The sequence below is a fragment of the Oxyura jamaicensis genome, chromosome 1 (genome assembly GCF_011077185.1).
Source record: "Oxyura jamaicensis isolate SHBP4307 breed ruddy duck chromosome 1, BPBGC_Ojam_1.0, whole genome shotgun sequence".
In the NCBI taxonomy this organism is placed as follows: Eukaryota; Metazoa; Chordata; class Aves; order Anseriformes; family Anatidae; genus Oxyura; species Oxyura jamaicensis.
In genome coordinates, this window is record NC_048893.1 from 83,447,735 (window position 1) to 83,467,990 (window position 20,256).

The 20,256-nt window shown below is 49.7% G+C and overlaps 2 protein-coding genes across 3 annotated transcripts; both read left to right on the plus strand.

The window, feature by feature from the left end:
- The first annotated feature begins 2,046 nt into the window (after window positions 1-2,046).
- LOC118160229 (cytochrome c oxidase copper chaperone) lies at window positions 2,047-4,740 on the plus strand. The gene is made up of 3 exons (XM_035314777.1): window positions 2,047-2,356; window positions 3,849-3,959; window positions 4,467-4,740. Exons 1-2 carry the CDS (start codon window positions 2,238-2,240, stop codon window positions 3,931-3,933), a joined length of 204 nt encoding a protein of 67 aa, XP_035170668.1. The 5' UTR covers window positions 2,047-2,237; the 3' UTR covers window positions 3,934-3,959; window positions 4,467-4,740.
- A 4,580-nt stretch (window positions 4,741-9,320) lies between these two features.
- POPDC2 (popeye domain containing 2) lies at window positions 9,321-19,296 on the plus strand. Of its 2 annotated transcripts, none has more exons than XM_035314774.1 (4): window positions 9,321-10,473; window positions 12,446-12,554; window positions 14,910-15,291; window positions 18,857-19,296. In XM_035314774.1, exons 1-4 carry the CDS (start codon window positions 9,983-9,985, stop codon window positions 18,937-18,939), a joined length of 1,065 nt encoding a protein of 354 aa, XP_035170665.1. In that variant the 5' UTR covers window positions 9,321-9,982; the 3' UTR covers window positions 18,940-19,296. The 2 variants fall into 2 exon arrangements, with proteins under 2 accessions (XP_035170665.1, XP_035170664.1); XM_035314773.1 differs by having other exon boundaries at window positions 9,333-10,473; window positions 14,910-15,429.
- The last annotated feature ends 960 nt before the right edge of the window (window positions 19,297-20,256 follow it).

The window sequence follows — 20,256 nt, forward strand, 5'->3', positions numbered from 1 at the left end:
ATGTCATGTATATCAGAAGTGTGAGAAATCTGGAAAACCCCAGACTACCCCAGGCTGCTGCTTTCAACTGATATTGAATAGGGGCTTACCCTACATAATAATGAACATAAATATATTTTTGAGGTTCCTTGAAAAGTCTGCCCACTTGAATCTCTCTAACAGACAGCTACTTTTTTTTTTAGACAACCATTTTTTCAGTTGTCTGAGGCTGAAGGTAAAAGAAGCTGTACATACATAGACTGCAGTGCTTCTGTGAGGCTCACATGTTATGTGTTGTGACTACATGTTCTTTAATTCTGATAAAAGTCCATACAGGGAAAATAATTTATATCCCCATGGAAACTGAGCAATCTCCCCCAGTTCACCAATTACTCCTCTAAACCCAGAGCTGTAAACGTTGAGTGCTATCTGTATTCCTTTTAATCCCACGTGTGGCACTAGGCTGCCAAAAAATATGGTAGATTGAGGAACCTCTTTTTTTCATTACCTCTTTCAAAGCCTCAGAGATTTTCACTGAACCTCATTGGAATTACCTCCTGGGTACTGGATCTGACAATTTTCCAGCAGTCTCAGCTCAGTAGACTGCCCTCAACCATTCCTTTTTGACTTGCTGATGAATTTCTTCATTCTGACACATACTCCTTAGTACAATTTGCCTGCTACTGTCAGCAGGCAGAGGACAAATGGATAACAAAAAGCACTGTTAACCATCCATGCTTATATACAGTGTAATGTCAGCAGAGATAAGGCTGTGATCTCCCCTCTGCACTGTACTCCAGGTTGGTGTAAGCAGTATGAACATGTGTTGACTGTGTTTCACGTTATGTAATGGTAATCCCACTACCCTTGGTATTATGTACCTCCAGCTAGAGTATGAAATGTGTTTTTTTGGGGGGGAAGATGTTTTTGAGTAAGAGACACTGTTCACTTGCAGACTTTGAAAAATCTCTTTGAGGTTTTTACCACACACTTTCCTTCAGTTTGTGTTGCTACCACCAACTACAGGCCTTTGGATAGCAGCCAGTAGATAAAGCTCTAGAAAGAAAAGACAAAACTAGTTAATTTGAAAGGAAAACATGCTTAATATGTTAAATGAACACACACAAAGCAATAGCAAGACACTGGTTGAGACAGTTGATGCAACCTTTAAATAGGAGTTTCAGCTCCACCTTGCAGCATGTTTGCATGTATTTGGGAAAAGCATATCCTAGTCACCATAGATCATGCCCAAGTGCACGGCCTCACAGTGCACGTGTGCTGAACCCGGAGGCTGTGTGGGAATGGGTCAGCCTAGACGGCCTTATTAGTGAAAAAGGGATAGTTGGGGACAGGCCACAGAGCTGAGACTGATGGGGAATTAAGCAGGTGGCTGATTAGGTGAGTGAGTTTCACCGGGCACCATTTCAGAGGTAGGATGGCAGTGCATCGGCAGCCAGCCCCCTTAGGAGCCTCTATTTCCAGGAGATGCATTGACAGGGTGCCACAGAGATGCCTTGATAGTGAAAACAGGAAGCCTCAGCTGTGCATGTGATGAAAATGAGGGGCTTTGGGCCTCTGGAAAGAGCTAAATTGTATTTCTCATCTCTTTGTACGAATGATGGGGATGGGATCCAAGAAGAATCCTCTCCTGTCATTTACTCATTACGGCATCAAGTCAGTGGTGTTGGCATTCACCTCAGTGATCCAGAGAAACAGAAGAGCAAAATTTCTCAGCAGAGACTAATCTCACTTCTGGCTTATTGAAAAAGCAGATAGGGAAAATAACAAAGCTACGCTCTCCCTGGCCCAGGGATCCTGAAAACAAAGGGGGTGCTTGCTATTTCATGCCCCTTACAGGGCAGGACGCTTCTCCACCTTTTATCTGACCGAACCGATTAAGCCCCTAGCGTATATTCCTTCGTTTTCTCTGCGTTTCGTTGGAGCAGATAGTACTTTATGTGCCTTAGGGCCGCCGCAGCGACCCGGCTCTGCCCAGCGGCGGGGCGGCGCCATGGCGCCCGCCACACTACAACTCCCGGCGGGCCGCGGGCCGCCCGCCCAGCCGCGGGGCCTCACCCGGAACCGAGGCACGCTCCGCGCCTCTCCGTTTGCTTCCCGGGCACCGGAGACCGGTACCGGCAGCGGGAGACTCGTCCCGGCTCGGCTGGGCTCTCCTCGGCTCGGTTGCTGACGCCCCGTTTTCCCTCTCCCCTCCCTCCCCCCCCTCCCTTCCCCACCCAGGCCGCGCGGGTGCCGCCATGTCGTCGGTTGCGGCCGCCAGCTGCGAGCCCAAGGGCGGCGGGGAGGCGAAGGGGCAGAAGCAGCCGCTGAAGCCCTGCTGTGCCTGCCCCGACACCAAGAAGGCGAGGGACGCCTGGTGAGTGCCCCCCGGGCTGTGGGGCTTCCCCTCGGGCAGCCCGGGGTGTGCAGGCGGGGGGCGGGGGGGGGGCGCCTCATGGCATCGCTGGGAGTAAGGAGGTTCACGTTTAGTGGCTCGACCTAAAGGCAGGCTCCCAGAGGAGATTTTAAAGCTCCTAAGAAGCCTTCGCTGCTGTTGGTTGGCTGAAACAGTGTACCAGAGCCTAGTAATGCTTCTATTACCTCCTTCTGAACACTGCTTTTCTAATAAAGCAATGCTTTCTGTTTGCTTGCAGTCCTCACAGAGGTGCAGACATTGCCAATGACGCATTTGACTGCATTTATATCTATAGGCTTAGCCATTATCGCTATGTGGTATCATGAAATGTACCCCAAAACACTGGTCCCTTGTCTGAAATGGTAAATTAGTCTGGAGACTTTCAAACTGTTTTTATTTTATTTTTTTAACCTGAAAGGTTGTAGGAGTGCCTTTCAGCAGATGGAATAATACCAACAGGGTGTTTTTGCCAAAGTTAGGCATGTGATTCTAGTTACGTGACAAATTAAAGGTGTGTCCGTGGCCATCTGAGAAAAGGGTGGTAGGATAAAAGTCACGCAGCGAATGGAGTTACCCTGGGCGATTGTGGTGCAATTTCATCTGTAACAAAGCTAAAATACTGGGAGAAGAAGAAGTTTTAGTTACATTTTCGTAACTAAAATGTAATTTAGACATCTTAGTTACTCACAACTGACTAATTTCTCTCTTTGTCAGTAAAAATAGCGTACTGTGTCTGGTAGATGGGGGTTGACCAGATCCGTGACCTGGACTCTGCGGGGTGGTGCAACCCCCAGCCCTGAGGCCAGGAATGCTCTGCAAGTCACCAGAAAGCAAGTCTGAACTGTTTTTTTGTGGTGTATGCTGTACACCAATGATGATAGGCTTTTACCGCTATTTGATAATGTATTAGACACTTGGATGGATGAGTAATACCGAAAGTTACTGTTTGTGGTAATGCCTTCTTTTTTTTTTTTTGTGTGTGTGTATCAGAATCCCTAAATACTGCCTAAAGCTGGCCTAAATTTACTGGTTATTTACTGGTCAAGCTAGGCTCTATCTGTCTTGTATTATAGAAATTTTATTTTTTCTTTACTGAATAATTTGAAACTTTCTTTCTTGTCACGCTGAGCATACTCGATAAAGTGAGGCGACAGCCTTGTGTTTTATAACAAAATTCCAGCCTAGAGTTGCCCAGTATAGCATTGGTCTGTTTAGGAAATTGTTACATATCTCATCGGAGTTTAAGCGCACCACTGCACGCTTGGGCAGCTTTTTGCAATAGCATTATATTTTCCAAAACAATGCTACCCTGGACAGGACAGTCAGAAAGATCTCTGGAGCCTAATAGGGTTTCTTGTTTGTGCCCAACAGCTTGTCAGCTCTGCAGGTTTGACTAATATAGTAGTGAGATAAAGATTTCCAAGGTTCAGCAAGAAAATGTTTTCTTTTGCAGCATCATTGAGAAGGGGGAAGAAAATTGTGGACACCTAATTGAAGCCCACAAAGAGTGTATGAGAGCTCTGGGCTTCAAGATATGAGTGAGATGAGCAGGACTGTGAGTGTGGTGAGTATAGCCTTCAGGAACATTCTCGTTACTTGATCTCTACGTCAGAAGTGCTCTGGCATCTCAGTTGGTGCCACTGGAAAGTGCAGAGTACTGTCTGAGTTGACAAAGGACAAGTCTTCACTAAGAGAGGGAAAACAAAGTAAACTTCATTGACTGCTGCTGTCCTTGTGAGGCTGGTGGTTCTGCCTCTCTGCCTCCGTTCTCTTTCAACAGATCTAAACTTCAATTCAGATTTCGAATGGCAGGACATTGTCCCCCTGTCCCCTCAAATACAAAAGTCAAACAAAGGAGGGAGGAAAATCTTTTTTTTGTTTCATCCTCATTAGAAGGGTACATCCTTAACCGTGATATATTCCTGGAGTTCAGAAAGAAGTTCAGGAAACCAGTTTAAGAGCAGACAAGGGCTGTTTGTATACAACACTCATTAGTGACTAGAGACTTCAACTGTCCCTTAATATCCAGTGGAAATCTGTGTTTTACAAATTTCTTTCTGCTCTCTTCCAGATGATGCCTGTTGTGTGACTGGTGGACTGGAAGGCTGAAAAATAAACTATTTCTGCAAGTTACTTCAAAGGACAAATATGAACAAAGTATCTATTTATAAGAGTCTTTAATTGTAGACTAGTCATGGTGTACACATCTGCAGCTTTTCCACTATTAGCTCTTCATTGCTGCTATAGAAAAAGTTTATTTTCCCCCTCTTATTTAAAGTCTAAAATGACCAGTGTTCCTGACTTCTGTTTCTTTTTGAATAAAAAGTGACAATGGTCATTCAAAACAGTGTGCTGTCGTAATGGGGAGAATGAGAAAAGCTTTAATTGAAATGAGAACTTGAATTTCTTCTGTTTTGTGGATGAACAGATGGGTCTTCAGTGGGTTTTCCCTCTGATGCAAAATGAGAAATCATGCTAACAACACACTTACGTTACTGCTTTCAGCAAAGTCGTGCTGAAGCTTGTAGTGCTGCTTGTAGTCTGCTTGCGTCTAGCTATATTTGTACAAACACAACCAGTCTCAGGAAAGCAACTTTCCTTACAGTCAAAACTGAATTTGCTTTCTCTTACTCAGAAGTTAAAGCTGTGTTACTAGAATTGCTTTACTGTAGGATTCAAGTGTCATTCTTTATAATGAAGAACTAAAAACTTCCTATATCCATCTCAAGTTCTTGAGCTAATAGTTCCCTGAGGGAAGGGAAGCAGAGGACTGCAGATATGCATACAGATCACTTGCCTGAAATAAGAGGGGCTGTTTATGCCTAGTTCTTGTTGGGTTGGTCTTGTGCTAAGGTGCATGTGGGTTTTAGTTCTCTGGCTCTTTCCTTACCTGGGCGACATAGCACTGGGAAGGGATGGGTACAACAGTGATCTTTTCTCTGCCTGTTGGGGATCCCATAATCTGAGCTAGCAGTGACGAGGCTGTGAATGTTAGTATGTGACACTTAAAATTTGTGTGAAAGGAGTTCATGCTCTGCTTCCTAGGGTGCTTCACAAAGCTCCTGAAGTCTGGGAAAATGTACTTGAAAATGCTTGCAGGGGACAAGCTGGGCTGTTAAACTTAGCTCTGCGTTGCTTGCTTACTTTCCTCAGATAGGAGTTGTGCCCGTGTTGGCTCTCAGCCTAAGAGAAAGGACACAGGTGTAGCTCTGGCAAAAAGTGTTAAAGTCTCCTGTGGCACTGTAGCTGGCTTGGGAGCAGGACCTAGTGCTCCTCTTGGCACTCATTGTTCTAAGGTGGATGAGCACCAGTTCTGGAGTTGCACACCTTGTCTAGAAATGATGGCACAGAGTAAAGATCCAGGCAGGGGAGAACGCAGTGCTATTTAAATATGACTCAGAAAAAGGGGGGAAAAAAGGGTTCCATAAACAAATTCTAGGGACACCTGTATCTCCATGAAGGTAGATGCATGGTAGATGTTTTTGAATTTTTTTTTGGAAAGAAAATGATGAGTAGGATGCTGCAATACCAGTGTGTAACCAGTACTGGAAAGATACTGGAATCCTACGGGGTGGATTCAAGGCCTGCATGGGGGGCTGATGCCAGACCCTGTTTTGCACAGGGTGTTCAGTTACTACAAGGACACAAAATGCAGCAGTAGCAGGAAATGTGACTAAACTGTAGAGTACTAGTTCAACTAAACTCAGTACGCATCTTTTTCCACTTGCAATTTACCATGAGCTTGTCTGGACCAGCGCTGTAAATCCAATGTGACTTGAAACACCAGGTGGATGTTCTGGAGCTACAGGTTTTATTACTGCGTAGATAAGTTTGGCAATCTGATGTCAGTAATGCATTATGTAATAAATCAAAAAGGACATGTTTAGTTATGCCCGCTCTGACTTTAAGCCAGCAAGGTCCTCAGTGCAGGTGATTGAACTTGTTTTTGGTTTGTCGGATCAGCAGTGAACCTGTAGGCATCCTGAGAAAAATAACCAGTCATGTAGCTGCGGTACTGATAATCTCTCAATACGGAGCTGCTCTCAAGGATAGAGGGTAATGCCAAGTACAGTTCTACTTGCCAAAAATAGTGCAGGCTGCACCTGAGTTGCATCATCACGTGTGACTGAATGTTCAGTGCTGCTGGATGAGTTCATTAGATGTGGGTAATCAGCAAAATAAATGTTTGCACGCTGCCAATTTCAGAGCTGAAAAGATTGATGTCTATTTGTCTTCACAGACTCGTTTTGTCGTCATGCCTACATGCCTTCTTCAAGCAAAGAGTTTTAATGCTGCTCAAGTATTTCATGTGTCTTTGCTCTCCTGATTCCAAATGGCTTTGGGCTTGGTGTCCCCCTTTTATTTTTTGTTTAGCTTTTCTCCTGGAGTCAGGATCGACTTAAGTACGCTCAACTCAGATGAACCCCAGCATCCCTAGATGGGAAGGCATGTATTCTAATTCTAGGCAAGGCATGAAAACAGAATGTCTCCTCAGAAAACTAAGGCGGCTCTTTGAACTCTCGCTGGATGGAAAACTGGACAGGCTGCGAAGATGGTCTGCGTGGCCACTGTGCTCTCAAGGGAGAAGGTAAGACTAGAGACTTGGTGGTTTAACCATTTCACAAATCTTTCTACCAAAAAAAAAAAAAAAAAAAGAAGTGGGCCTGAAAAGACCTAATCTCTACAGGGTGCTCAGGGCTCTACCTTTTAAAAAGCTGTGCTGTTCTCGCTCCATCACTGCGTTCAGCCCCAGCAGGAAGATTTTATAGTTTATAATGAGGGCTTTGTGCTGTTATTGCTGCAGGGTTAAAGCTCTGTCTGCCTTCCCCAGTGAAGGAATTATTCAGCATACCTAGTAGTTGTTAGTAGATCATGCAGAGCCTCTTTATATGCTGTAAACTGCCTGGTGTGCCTCCCCGGCCAGGTGTATGCCACCTGGCTGCAGATCCTTTCTTTGGTCTCCTTGCTAATGAGCAACTTGCTGATCTTTCTAATCCTGCCACAGCGGCTGGGCAGCTGCCAAGGTCATCCGAAGGTGCTCCAGGAGTTCTTCAGCAGTGTGACAGCTCCTGCCCCTGAGCAGTCCCTTCTCACTGGACACCTCCAGCAGCGCTCAGAGACATGCTTGAAGCAACTCCAGCAGCATAGGTGCTCCTGCATGCTGCTGTTTGGGGCTCTCCGCTCTGCATCCTCAGTGGTACGGGCTTTAAATGGTGAGAGTTGTAGTGCTAGTATCAAGAGTCACAGGGCACATGCTTGACCCCGACTGAAAGTGCCAGTGCTGTGAAGGAAGCCCCACTCCGGGATATGCTAAAAGCTGCACTGACATTGCTGTTCTCTTCTAGGAAAGACGTGTTCTGGAAGATGGCAGGGGAAACACTTTTTGTCCCGAGGAATTGTTAATTTTGTGTTCCAGACTGTCTCCTAGCGCAAGAATTTACCCAGCTGAGGAGTGAAACTAGTAATTTGTTGTTGTTGTTGCTTTCTTTGATGTTGCTGCACGAGTTTTTTGGTAGTACCAAAGGCAAAAGTTATGACCTGGAGCTACACGCAGGAATGGGAAATACCAGAAAGCAAAGGAAGAATGGGAAGGTGTTTATCAAACTGTCCTGAGGCTGGGCTGTGAAACTGGTCTGGTGGTAATTTTATTACAACTTTGCTTCTCAAAATGCTTCTTCTAATGTAGTTCAGCGTTGCTATTCACAGCAGTTCATTTTTGTCTCAAACATCTTATGTATCTTTCTTTAAGTGTTCCCAATCTTGATATCCCAACACTCTTTTATCAAATGTCAGCCTGTCTTGGAAAGTGTGCCCCGTTTAATACTGATTTTGCAGAGACCTAAGGATAAATGAGTTGTTATTGGGACTACCTAGCAAGTACATGACAATGGTAGGAAAATCAGAACTTGGCTCCCAATACTTGTGCTGTAGTGTTTTGGCTCTTAGATCGTTCTTGCCTCTCTGCAGAAGGGCCAAGAGAAAGAAGTTTTTCACTTCTCCATGCCTCTCGCCTTGTTCTGCCTCAGCCAGTAGGATTTATCCCTCCTCTTAAATAAGGGACCACTGGAGACAGTTTTTCCTGTTTCACTTCACCCTTAACAGAAGCATATTTCTGGGTGGATTGTACTTACCCATGTGCAAAGCTTAATTGGTGGTATTTCCGTGACACATGGCAACTGATTAAGCTTTGCTGCTCTTAGGCGTAGTAGTGCTCCATGTTGTGTGTGGACTAGGCATTGTGGGGATAAATTGTACTGTCCAAGACCACGATGAAAGCATTGCTTGAGCCTCACCCACTCGATAACATTATTCCAGAGCGCTATGGGTGGAAGAACTGATTGTGTGTCTTTAAGTGCAGGGTGCCAATGAGAATGGCATGTTAGGCAGGGCAGCTGCGAGCTCGTCCTGAAACACAACCACCCCTGAAACCCAATCTCTACTCCACTGACCCATGCGAGCTGACTTCATACTGTTGACTGACCGTGCCGGTTGCGTCAATGCCTGAAATGTAACTGCTTCCTCCTACCTGTGTCCTGAGCCACCTGAGCAGAAAGGGTTTGTTTCCTCTTGGTGGTGAATGAAGCCCCAGGGGAGTTATGAACGACGGTAAATAATTACTCTGGGAGACGATGTTTCCCCAGGAGCTTACCTTCTGCCAGCATCTGCATTACTTTAGTGGGGATGAAAACAGGAGACCTGCTCAAAAGCATCCTTCCTGCCATGTATGAGATGAAAATGCAGCTTGAGAGCCTGTTATCTGTGGGGTGAGAGTCCTCCCTCAGCTGGGATGTTCCCGCAGAGCACGCTTCCCAGCGTTACGCTCCAAAACTTCTAGGCAGGACGGTCTCCTCTTCATGATAGATACAGCTAAAGACGACCTTTCTCCTTTTTTTTTGTGCTGCGTGGCTGTCACTCCCTTGCAGGAGTGCAGAGCAGCGCTGAGCCCCGCGTGCGGCTGGAGTTTGCAGCGATAAAGCTGGTTGTTTTCCCTCTCCTCGCGCTGCCCGGCTTATCTGGGTGCCTGAGTTATGTTAAGTGGCGGGTGCGTGCCTGCTCTCCGTTCCCCCTCGCTGCTTTTGCTCCTTGGATTTCAATTCCAAACATGGTTATCCCTCTGGGGTCCCTCTCCTCGCGGCTGCCAAGAGATAGACATACCGAATCCAACCCGGGCGCCCTACGCTCCCCTCCCCGCAGCTCTCTCACGGGCTCTATTTTCACTGCCAGAGGGCTGGCGAGAGGGGCAGTGCAACCAGATCTCCGTCCGGTCCCGGAGTATTCCAGCTAATGGCCTCTGCTTTCTCTTCGACTGAACTCTTTCGGCCTCCTGGTTGCCAGCTCCGTTTCCCTCTGGTGCGGCTAGGGAGGGGGCTGGCCTGATCTGTGAGCCACGAGGAGGAAAAATGAACGCTTTGGGGATTTTCTAGGCGCAAAAACGCCCGGCAGTGCTTTAGCATGTTGCTCTGAAGCGTGCTGCCGCGGGACCCGCTGGCGCTGAGGAGGAGGAGGAACAGCCTCCCAGCAGCTCTGGTTTCAGACTTCTTTGCGTATGACAATAGTTTTTTAACGCCGGGTGGGCAGCGGGGCAGGATGAGCGCCAGCAGCCCCTCTTGGGACCAGGCTGTCCTCCAGCCTCCGGCGTGCGATGCCTGGAAGGAGCACATGGAGGGAGCAGCCTACCAGCTGGCCAGCTGCATCGTCCTCCTGGGCTACATGGGGGGCAGCGGCATCTTTGGGTCCCTCTACATCTTCGGCCTCCTGGCCCCAGGCTACTTCTGCTATGCCCTGTGGGGCTGGCTGAGCGCCTGCGGGCTGGACGTCTTCGTCTGGAACATGCTGCTCGTCCTCGTCTGCCTGCTGCAGATGGCTCACCTGGCTTACCGGCTCCGCAAAGACACCGTCCCCGAAGAGTTTGACCTTCTCTACAAGACCATGTACCTGCCCTTGCAGGTGCCCCTGGAGGTCTACAGGGAAATCGTCAAGTGCTGTGAGGAGCAAGTGCAGCCACTAGCCCGAGACCAGAACTACGCGGTGGAGGGCAAGACGCCCATTGACCGCCTCTCGCTGCTGCTCTCTGGCAGGTAAGGGCCCTCCCGTTTCTGAACAATCTCTGGCAGCAAAGTGCTGTGGCTGCTGCTTGTGGTTTTGCCCCTCTGCAGAAATTAGGGTGGTGATCCTTCCCTTCCTCTGAAAGGGCTCTGCAGTATGCATCTGTCTGTTGATTTTGTTGTTTGTTTTTAATTTGCTTTTGGGGTTTGGCTTTTTTTTTTTTTTTTTTTCCCCTAACCTGCTCACCCTGGCCAGCAGTGCTACGGGAGAGGCTCTGCTTCCTGTTCCCAACACCTGCACCCTCAGGGCTCTGAATTTTTTCACTGTGAGGGTCATTTCATCCAAGAGTGAGTACACCCCTCAGCTGGACACCGCCTCATCAGGCTTCGTACCTTCCTTGTGCTCTTATGCTTTCATGCTGTTCCTTCTTCCAGGCCATCGAGGAGGACCACAGGGACCTGGGGATGGTTGCAGCTGACTGTCTGCAAGTCACATCCTTTTGATTCTTTCTGATTATCGAATGAAGCACTGATGAAGTACTGGCATTTGTTCACCTGAGAGCCTGTGGCGTGCCTCTATAAGCACACCTCTTACCCAGTTTGCAAAATCCAAATGCAGAAAATAGTGATGCTAGCTTCCCAGCTGCTGTCAGGCCCGTGGTGTTAATGTCAAGTGAGAGTGGGAAGGGAAAGAGACCTGCAAGTGGGAGCAGTGCTGAGCTGTGAGTGTCTCGCAAGGATTTTCCTTTGGGAAGACGAGCCCAGCATCACCTGGAGCTCAGGGTTTATTGCAGTGGGCCGTCCTCTCTGGTGGGAGGTGAGGTGTGCGTGGAGAAGAAAAGTTGTCCTTGCTTTTTTGGTCTTAGTCCTTTTTTTGGGGATGTGTTAAGAGTATCCTGGGAACACTGACCGGTGCTGAATGGCAAAGTGCTGAGAGGAAATTGGGTACATGTAGGAAATTGGGTACATCTGTTTCCTTTATGTGCCTTTCCTTTTGCCAAACCCCCGTGCTGAGCAGCCTGCGCTGAAGTGCACCAGATCTGCAAATAAAGTCCATGGAGATGGGATTGGATTTGCATTTCTTGGTACCCGCTCTGTTTCCTTGTGAGGCCCTTGCTGACGCTGCAGAGCTTTGTTGCTCTTGAGCTGAGCAATAGCAAGGGAAGGTGGGCTTGGGAGGGCAGGACATGCCTGAATCACCAAGTCTTGCAGTCCCTGACCTGTCCAGGCAGCACATTTAGGTGTCTGGGTGTCACCAGTGACCCGAGCCCTGTGCCTCCTGAAAGCTGGAATTGCCTGTGAGCATCGTGCAACAGGGGAACGTGGTGACAGGAGGAAAGAGGCCCCAAACCTCGCAGTGATGTGGTGGCACAGAGCTAAGAATAGAGCCTCAGTGTGCCCTGCCTCTGCCCGGGGCTCTGCGGTTCCTCCCTGTTATGCAGTGGGGCTGGGTGGGGGTTCGATCTTGGCATTGTTAGGTGGTTGTAGCAAAAAATAGGGGAAGGTCATGCTTAGAAGGCAAAGAGGCCAAGAGAGGTCGAATGATAATGTGCAGCAAACTATGGGCTTGCGGTGTGACGTGCAGTGGGATTTTGGGGAAGGGTTCTGCGGCATCCCAGCCTAGAGGTGGGGATTGCCCTCGTGCAGCTCTGAGGAAAGGAGGAAAATGCAAGTGAAAAGAGCCCCAGTCAGGCTGAGAAGTACTTGAAAAGCAGCAGCCTTGCAGGCTGAGAAGTCCTGGTTTAGGACCAAGCATTGCACCTGTGTAGCAAGCAACAAAAACAGGCAGAGTACGGGCAGTGAATCTCATTTCCATGGAGCAAAGGGGTACGGCCCCACAGACCAGAGCATTTTCAGCTGTCCCAGAGGGGACTTGGGATGTGTGTGGGGCAGGGAGAAAGCCTCTCCTTGCTGGTGGGCCTGGCTCCTGCACGTGGTGGGATCATGTTCATGGGGTGCCTGCTCTGTGGTCTAAGCCTGCGTATCTCTCCCGTTCTCTCTGCAGGGTCCGAGTGAGCCAGGACGGGCAGTTCCTCCACTACGTCTTCCCCTACCAGTTCCTGGACTCTCCAGAGTGGGAATCACTGCGACCCTCCGAGGAAGGGACTTTCCAGGTAAGCCCCTGACACCAACACGCTCACCCCAACGTGCTGCTGGCTGGCTGTGCCTCCCTACAACAGGGTGGCAAATCGCGGCAGTGATGTAAATCCATAAATATCCCCTTTCTGATGGTGATGCGTTTGGGGTGGAGAAGCAGATAGGCCAATTCACGCCTGAATATGGTCCTTTCTGAGCACAGGAATCCCTTGCTGAGAGGCCAGACCAATTCTTATTTGCAGCAACCAAGAGGGTTTTGCTCTTGCTGTCAACACCACCGTATTTGCTTGGCTTTCCTTCTGGAGGAGATTACTCAAGCCCACATCTCTCTGCCTCTAACTCACAAGCCAGAACAGGCTGATCCCTATCAGGATGTCAGTCCTGAGTGGGCCAGTTAGGGCGTACAGGGAGGGACTTCTCTAATCCCTTGGGAGCGTGGGACAGCCGTGAGGGAATGGTGATGCCTTCTTACAAGAACAGCCGAGTTCAGACTTGGCTAAGCCAGGGCAGCTCCCCAAATCTGCTTCCTTTGGCTCTGAATTTGGCCTGCGTACTGTGTGAGGGGGCTCATGATGGCTGGTCCTGAAAGCTCTGCCTCCAACACTGATCACGGCCTTGCGAGAGTAACAGTGGCAGTCAGTGGCTGGCTGTGTGACAGTGGCACAGGGCTGCAGAACTTGAGGTATCAGGCTGGGGCAATGGGGTAGGTGAGGGCAACAACAGATAGAGGTGAGGGCATCTCATGTTCTGCACCAGAATTTAACCCAGCAGCAGATTGTTGCTGGCTGCTGGATGGTATTTGTGCAAGAGCTGAGCAGGGAGAATGATACCTAGTGTTTCTTGAGGGGAAATTCTCCCTCTAGTGTGGGAAGCAGTCAGCTGGATGGCGTGCAACCTGAGAAGACATCTGTATTGCTCTCTGAGCTAATTTCTGTGGAGCTGAATGTTCCCAGAGCTCCTGAGCATCCTTATCTGTGGTGTGTGAGATAGCTGGGGAGCTCCTGCTCTGAGAGATTTTTCCAGTTGGGGAGGTCAGTTGTGCCAGGCACTGGGATGGGGAGGTGCTGTCCTAGGTGGGGAAAGGCTGCAGCAGTGTGCCAAAAATGCCTAAAACCTTGTCTGAGGAGCATGAAGAAGTATCGGGCTGTGTGAAACCAGCATTCAGCAGGTGAGACTTTGACAGGTCTGTATTCCTGGCAGGACTTTTCTCTTGACACCCACGGCTGGCCATGGTGGCGTGCTGCCTTTGGCAGCTGTTTGGCCCACTAGTCACTCTTATCCAGGTAGTCAATAAGACTCTGTGGCTCATCTCAACCTTATCCCCAGCATCACAATCATCTGGGTGAAAAAAAAAAAAAATGGACATTTGATTCTGGGGCTTTGCTGGAGGAAGGTATGGAAGGCTTTTCTTGTCCAGGTCTTTCCTCACAGCTGCCTGGATTGAGCAGTTTCAGTTCTGGGCCCACTGAAAAGTGGCAGAAGCTTGACTCACTCCCCGAGGAGAGCTGGTTTCCTCATGCTTTCTGCTCTGGCCCACCGAGCTGCTGGCTCCCAGTGCCCGCAGGAGTTGGGTTTCACAGCTGGCACTTTCCCCCAGGAGCTCTGATGATGCTGGAGGTGTTCGTGGGTGAATCCCGTCCTGCTGCCCTGGTGAGGAGACAGCTGCTGTGATCACAGCTCACCTAGTCCCATGCGGGAAGCAGAGGGTTTCGATTGCTGCACCAGAAGTTGGTTAGGAAAAGGACATTCTGCTCGTTGTGGTTTCCCTGTGACCCGTAATCCCGCTTACCTTGGCCTGGGGAAGTTCTCATGTTTTAGCTCCTGTATTTCTTTCCTACAGCAGCTGCTTGCATGGCAGCGGTGTTGGATATCAATCCCAAGGACACGCACTTGCAGCCAAGCTGTGTTCAGCTTCCCTGTGGCCCTCTGCCATGGTGGCTGGCCAAGGAGACCCCTGGGTATAGAGTGAAAGGGAGCCCCCAGGATATTTCTGTTCCGACACTTGTTCGCATGCCGGTGTCTCCGTTACACTCGGATGTTCTTCTTTAGCCCAGGAGCATTTGACCCTTTGTGTGTTTGTTTTATTGTTATATTTATTGCCATATACAGCCTTGTGTTGTGTATATAAATATTTATTATTGTTAGCCTGATCTTACAGCTAGCAGAATAAATGGCTGTAATCCTGTTGGCAAAACCCAAAGCAAAACAAATGTTCTCTAAAACCGACTGGAACTGTTTCCCTGGGGAGAGGAAATCAGCAGTGGGTGAGGATGTATCTGACGTGGCTCTCCAGCCCCACCACCCCCGAGGAGGGCTGGGGTCCTTCACCATGGGGGTGCTGGGGCTCACTCCGCTCCCTCCCTGCCCTGCAGGTCACGCTGACAGCCGAGACCGACTGCAGCTACGTGACCTGGCCGAGGCGGCGGCTGTACCTCCTGCTGAGGAAGGACCGCTACGTCGCCCGCCTCTTCTCCTCCCACCTGGGCTACGACATCTCGGAGAAGCTCTACTCCCTCAACGAGAAGCTCTTCGCCAAGTTCGGCCTCCGCTTCGACATCCGCTTGCCCAGCCTCTACCACGTCCTGGGGCCGGCTTCCTCCGAGGGGGAGCCAGAGGAGGCCGAGGAGCTGCCACCAACACCGCCGCCTGCCCACGGACCCGCTGGTGCCTCCGAGGCCCCTCCGCAGCCTCCACCACCACCGCCACCACCAGCTCCGCGCCCCCGGGCCTCCCGGCCCGAGAGTGACCTGCTGGGTGAGGACTCCACCAGTCTTGTCTTGGAAGATTTTGCTGAGTTGCCGGGGTCTTTTATGGACTATGTGAGCGAAGGGGAGTATATGAAGTGAGGGCGCACCCGGCACGGGCACGCGTCACCCCATGTGGCATCCCTGCGTAAGTACCCGCCGGCGGCAGCGAGTCGTTCCCCGGCCTCTCGCCTCTGCTTGCCACGGGCTTGCTCCTGCGCAGAGCTGGGGAGGAGTGCAGGTGGCTCTCCTGGGGTCCCCAGGGGCAGACCCCATGGCTCTCCTGGGGTCCCCAGGGGCTGGGGTTTGGCAGACCCCAGAGCAGATTAAGGGCTGGTGGCCACCAGCACAGGACGCTTCTCTGCTGACATGGAGGCAAGTGTACAAGCAGGTATGAACACCCACCACACATCCCTCTTATTCTCCAAGGAAATCACCCAAAATACACCCCTTGATTGCCAGGTGCACCTACTTTGGTCTTAATGGCACCAGGAAGGTCTGTGACGCTGCTGTGAGGTCTGCTGTGCTCTGCAGCATTTTTCACTGGCTGCCGCCGAGAACCCCAGGAGTTGTCCTTGATCTGTGTGATTTTAAGCAAGAGGAGGGTAAAGGCTTTATTCCAGGCATCAGTTGCACAGTGGGGTGGAAGGGCCGATAACCTGGCCATAGGAAGCTCTTCCCTGCCCTGTCGTTTGTCCATCTCCCCAGGGAGGCAGAGGCACTGTAATGGTGTCCAAGCAGGCAGGAGGTACATGGGTTGCCCACAGGGACAGCACAGACTCAGCCTGCTGAGCCTGGAGACGCTCCAGTGTTGAACTCAGGAGGGTATCTGCAGATGGAACAGCAGACAACCTGGCATAGGTTAAACCACCTCCAGGGCTCACCGTGGGTTGATAGTGGGGAGCACTGTGCATCCTTGTTCAAGGTCTGCAATCAGCCTGGGGGGCTGGCAGGCTAAGCATTGTTTTAACATGCCCCAAACTCTGCTTTTGGGTGAGTGGGAATAAGATGCTCTCCTCCAAAATGCCAGCTCCTTACTCTGCAGAGGGGAAAATCCCCAGGCCTGGGGGATGTTGGAGCAGAGGAGCAACGTAGGTGAACAGAAATAGATGGCAGGGTGGCTTGTGCTTGAAATTCAGATCCAAATGGCCGAGAGATAAATTCCGTGCTGAGCTACTTTTAGCCAGCTGCTGCACGCCAGCTGCAGCCTCCAAATGTGCATTCCTGCTGCCGCCGAATAAGAGCGGCTTTCTGACCTCCAGTTGTCAGACACTAAGCCCAGGTTTGGGATTTCTGTCCTAGAAGAGACCATTGCATGAAGCCCCATCTGCATGGCAGCAAGGAAGTTGAATATAGTTTTTGGAAGCAGTGGGACTGCAAGATCTTCCTGGTTTTGTACAATTCTGCCATGAGTCGAGTCACATTCTTGTTCCTGTACTGCTTCCATGCCTCCAGAATTGAAATCTGGGATATGGCAGAACTGGCCAGGAAAGGAACAACCGTGTCTGGCTTTCCTCAAATTGGATAAAAAATGAGATAGAGCTTTGCTTAATTTATCTTTATTAAAAAAAAAAAAAAAAAAAAGGCAGAAGGCAGAGAGGAGAAAAATAAAATCTTCACTTGTTTGCTAGCTGCGAAGTTCTATTAATGTGACAGTCCCTGGTAGACTGCTGGTGATAGGAACTTGCAACTTTTTCAGTCCTTACTTGGAGAGGCAGGGACATGAATCATTTATGAGACAGCCATCTTCTTAGCTGTCAGGCATTTCTGTTGAGTGGACGCGATCAAAAATAAGTGCAGTTAGTGTCGTAAAAGGGGGTAAAGTCACTTCGTATGCTTTGCTTGGATGTTGTCTTCTCAGCACAGGGATGTCCATTCTCAGGTCATTGGCAGAGTTCTCCTGGTTGATTAAGCTCAGTATAAACCAAAATTCCAAATGCTAATAATAATAATAATAGAGTGGAGGGAAGGAGGCAAGGAATGCCGCTATTTATTTATTTATCTATCGTATCCAAATCGCATCAACATCCCAGCAGCACACCAAGAGTTGTCACATCAGAACTCTATTCCATGAATCCATCAGAACTCTAGAGTTCCATCAGAACTCTATTCCACTCCGTGGACTTGAGTGCAAAACACAAACAGCAAAACTTAGCGACGGAGAGGAGCTGCGGTCCTCTCCTGGCCAGGCACTAACCACAGCCCAACAGATTATCTGAGCGGGCTTGTCGTGGCCAAGGGAAAGCACTTTCATAACATATGCTGTAGAAGTGGTGAAAACATTAATAGTAAACAGGGATATTCCCTGCAGTGTCATTGTTTGAAGGACGCTATAGCCACGATCCCAGCAGTCAGAGCTCCCCACGGGGCTTTCCCCTGTTTTGAGCTCTCATCCGGCTCCCCAGCAGCTTCCAGCCTGGGTAATTACCTCTTGGCTCTCTAAATTCCCCTTGTGGAAGTGCTTCTGCATACCACCTTCCGTATCACCATTGCAATAGCCACCTTGCTGTGCCACAGTGCTGTGAACATCACAAAATCATCTAGGTTGGAAAAGACCTACGAGATCATCAAGTCCAAGCATTGACCTGACCTACCAAGCCCCCTCACTAAGCCATGTCCCTTAGTGCCATGTCCACGTGTCTCTCAAATACCTCCACAGATGGGGACTCCACCAGTTCCCTGAGCAGCCTGTTCCAATGCTTGATCACCCTCTCCCCAAATAAATTCTTCCTGATGGCCAACCTAAACCCCCTCTGGTGCATCTTGAGGTTGTTTCACATGAAATTTTCCCGTGAGATGTATTGACCTACTCTACTTACCTAGCTCTTGAAAGAGTTTATAGACTGCTTATGAATAAGACAGACTGTGCTGTCCTACTGATGAGCACGTTCTTTCTGAAGAGGACAGATATTTCAGTAACTTGCCTGTTTGAAAGAGACAGGTTCAGGGGTTCTGTTCAAAACCCGCTGTAACAGCGTACTGCTGCATATATAGCTCAGTGCTCCCTTGCAAACTAAGCTTTATTTCTCATTAGCATCTTCAAACAACCAAAAGCCACCTGCCTTTTCCCCCTTACATGTCACATTTGCCCTGGCCTGTTGCTTTGCAATGCTTGCAATGTGCAGAGCTGCTGCTACTTAGTTCCATGCAGTTGCATCTGTGGGCTGGCTTCTGTTTGGTGGGTGAGGCGGATGGGTGCTTCTTGGCCTGCGTCTCAGTATCTGAGTGAGTAGGAACTGTTTTACAGCTGCTTCTTGAGCAAAACTAAAGTTGCCCTGGCTTTGTTTCACTGGTATCAGAGGATGTGCTTTGGAGAGCTTTGTTTTTGTTGCCTCATGTAGGTGGGTAACCTCATTTACTGATTTACCGTGTGCAGAGGAATTGCACAGTTTTGCATGCTGATTTCAGGGGAGAGGGGAGAAGGAAAGGTAATGGTGGGCTCCATGTGGTTTGTGTGTTGGAAGAGTTTGGAAGACAGGAGTTATTCATGTGATAATAACGGTGCTTTCTTTCTTTGTCTCTCTCTTCTCCCCACCCCCCATTTTCCTTCCCCCTCCACTGCTTTCCTTCTGCAGCCTCTGGACACCTCCGGAGCTTCCCCCACCCTCTCTGCAAAGGACGAGCCCCCCTGGCTCCCACTCAGACCCCCGAGCTCTAGGGAACAACAGGCTGTTTGGATCCCAAAGTCCCTCCGAGGGCACGTCTGCTCACTCACCTTTCTGACCAGATACTCTTTGGCACGCACTGAAACGTCTGCCCGCACAGACACGTACACTCAGGAGCACCTGAAGCACGCGCATGGGACTGCAGTGGCACTCCAGCACCTCCCACCCCACGATGTTCGCCTGGAGCTGCTGGCCCCCAGGGAGCTTCCCTGGTTTGGTTTTTATTCCAAAGGGTGTCGGCAGCTCCGATACCACAGCACACGGATACGGCTGCAAGCGACACGAGCCCGCTCACAGGATCTGTGTTCCCTTTTGTTTAATGATTCCCATTAAAGACAGAGATGAAACTGTTGGTGTTTGAGGATTTGGTTAGGGAGGTAACGTTGTCTGAAGGATGTGAGGTGGTCTCAAAGCATGGGGAGAAGGACAGTAGAAAATGGGCTGCCTGGTGGCTTTGGCGTTGGGCATAGGATAGAGAGAATGATATGGAGATTTGATGTGATGCATCTCGCTGGGCATCCACTCTAGTAAGACCAGAAATTCCTTTCCAGGGACTAGTTTTCTCACTAATGGCAAGCACCACTTAGTGAAGAAGCTACCAGCTTCTGGTGAAGGGGCTGCTTGAGCTGATTCTTTTGGAACAAGAAAGGCAGGGAACTGGGACTCAGGCAAAAGGGAGAGCCTGAGATGGCTTTTGTTTTGTTTTGTTTTCTTTCTTTTTTTGTGCTCTGTGGAGCACACACACAGCAAAGAAATGAGTGAGTGCAAAAAGTCTCTGGGGAGAGCAGTCACTGCTAGGGAAAGTGCAGTCTTAGATGGAAGTGTGAAATTGGAAAGCCTCTTCCATGTTCAGCTGCAATGAGATTTGGCTGGTGGGCTTCCCCCACCATTTCCTCTTCTAGGGAGTCACAGAGATGGAGATACCCATGGAGAATTTCCCTGTCCCACAGCCCCCGGCACAACCCAGCTTGGTGATGAGGGTGGGAGCCTCTTCACAGCACATATTCAGGGGTGGAGCAAGGAGCATTAGTTCCCCCAGCAGCATGCACAGGGCAGGGCGATCTTCAGCATCTCTTGGCGCAGACACACAGGGGCACAGACACCCCATGTGCTGGGCTGGGTTTTTGTCAGGCTTGGGCTGTTACCGGCAGCCCTGCCTGCCTGGTGCTGCTCACACAAGGTCTGTGGCCTGGGGATAGTTTGTGGCTTGCAGGTCTCCAAGTGAGATCCGAGCCCTCAGGATCTGGTACTTGCTGAGATCTGGAGAGGCCGGTAGAGTGGTGGGTATGTGGGATCCACAGTCATCGCCA

Excerpts from the sequence above, each read along its gene's own strand:
- LOC118160229 (XM_035314777.1), top strand. The coding sequence starts at position 2,238 with ATGTCGTCGGTTGCGGCCGCCAGCTGCGAGCCCAAGGGCGGCGGGGAG. Across the intron at positions 2,357-3,848 it reads AAGAAGGCGAGGGACGCCTG|CATCATTGAGAAGGGGGAAG; the intron begins GTGAGTGCCCCC and ends TTTCTTTTGCAG.
- POPDC2 (XM_035314773.1), top strand. The coding sequence starts at position 9,983 with ATGAGCGCCAGCAGCCCCTCTTGGGACCAGGCTGTCCTCCAGCCTCCG. Across the intron at positions 10,474-12,445 it reads TCGCTGCTGCTCTCTGGCAG|GGTCCGAGTGAGCCAGGACG; the intron begins GTAAGGGCCCTC and ends TTCTCTCTGCAG. Across the intron at positions 12,555-14,909 it reads CCGAGGAAGGGACTTTCCAG|GTCACGCTGACAGCCGAGAC; the intron begins GTAAGCCCCTGA and ends CCTGCCCTGCAG.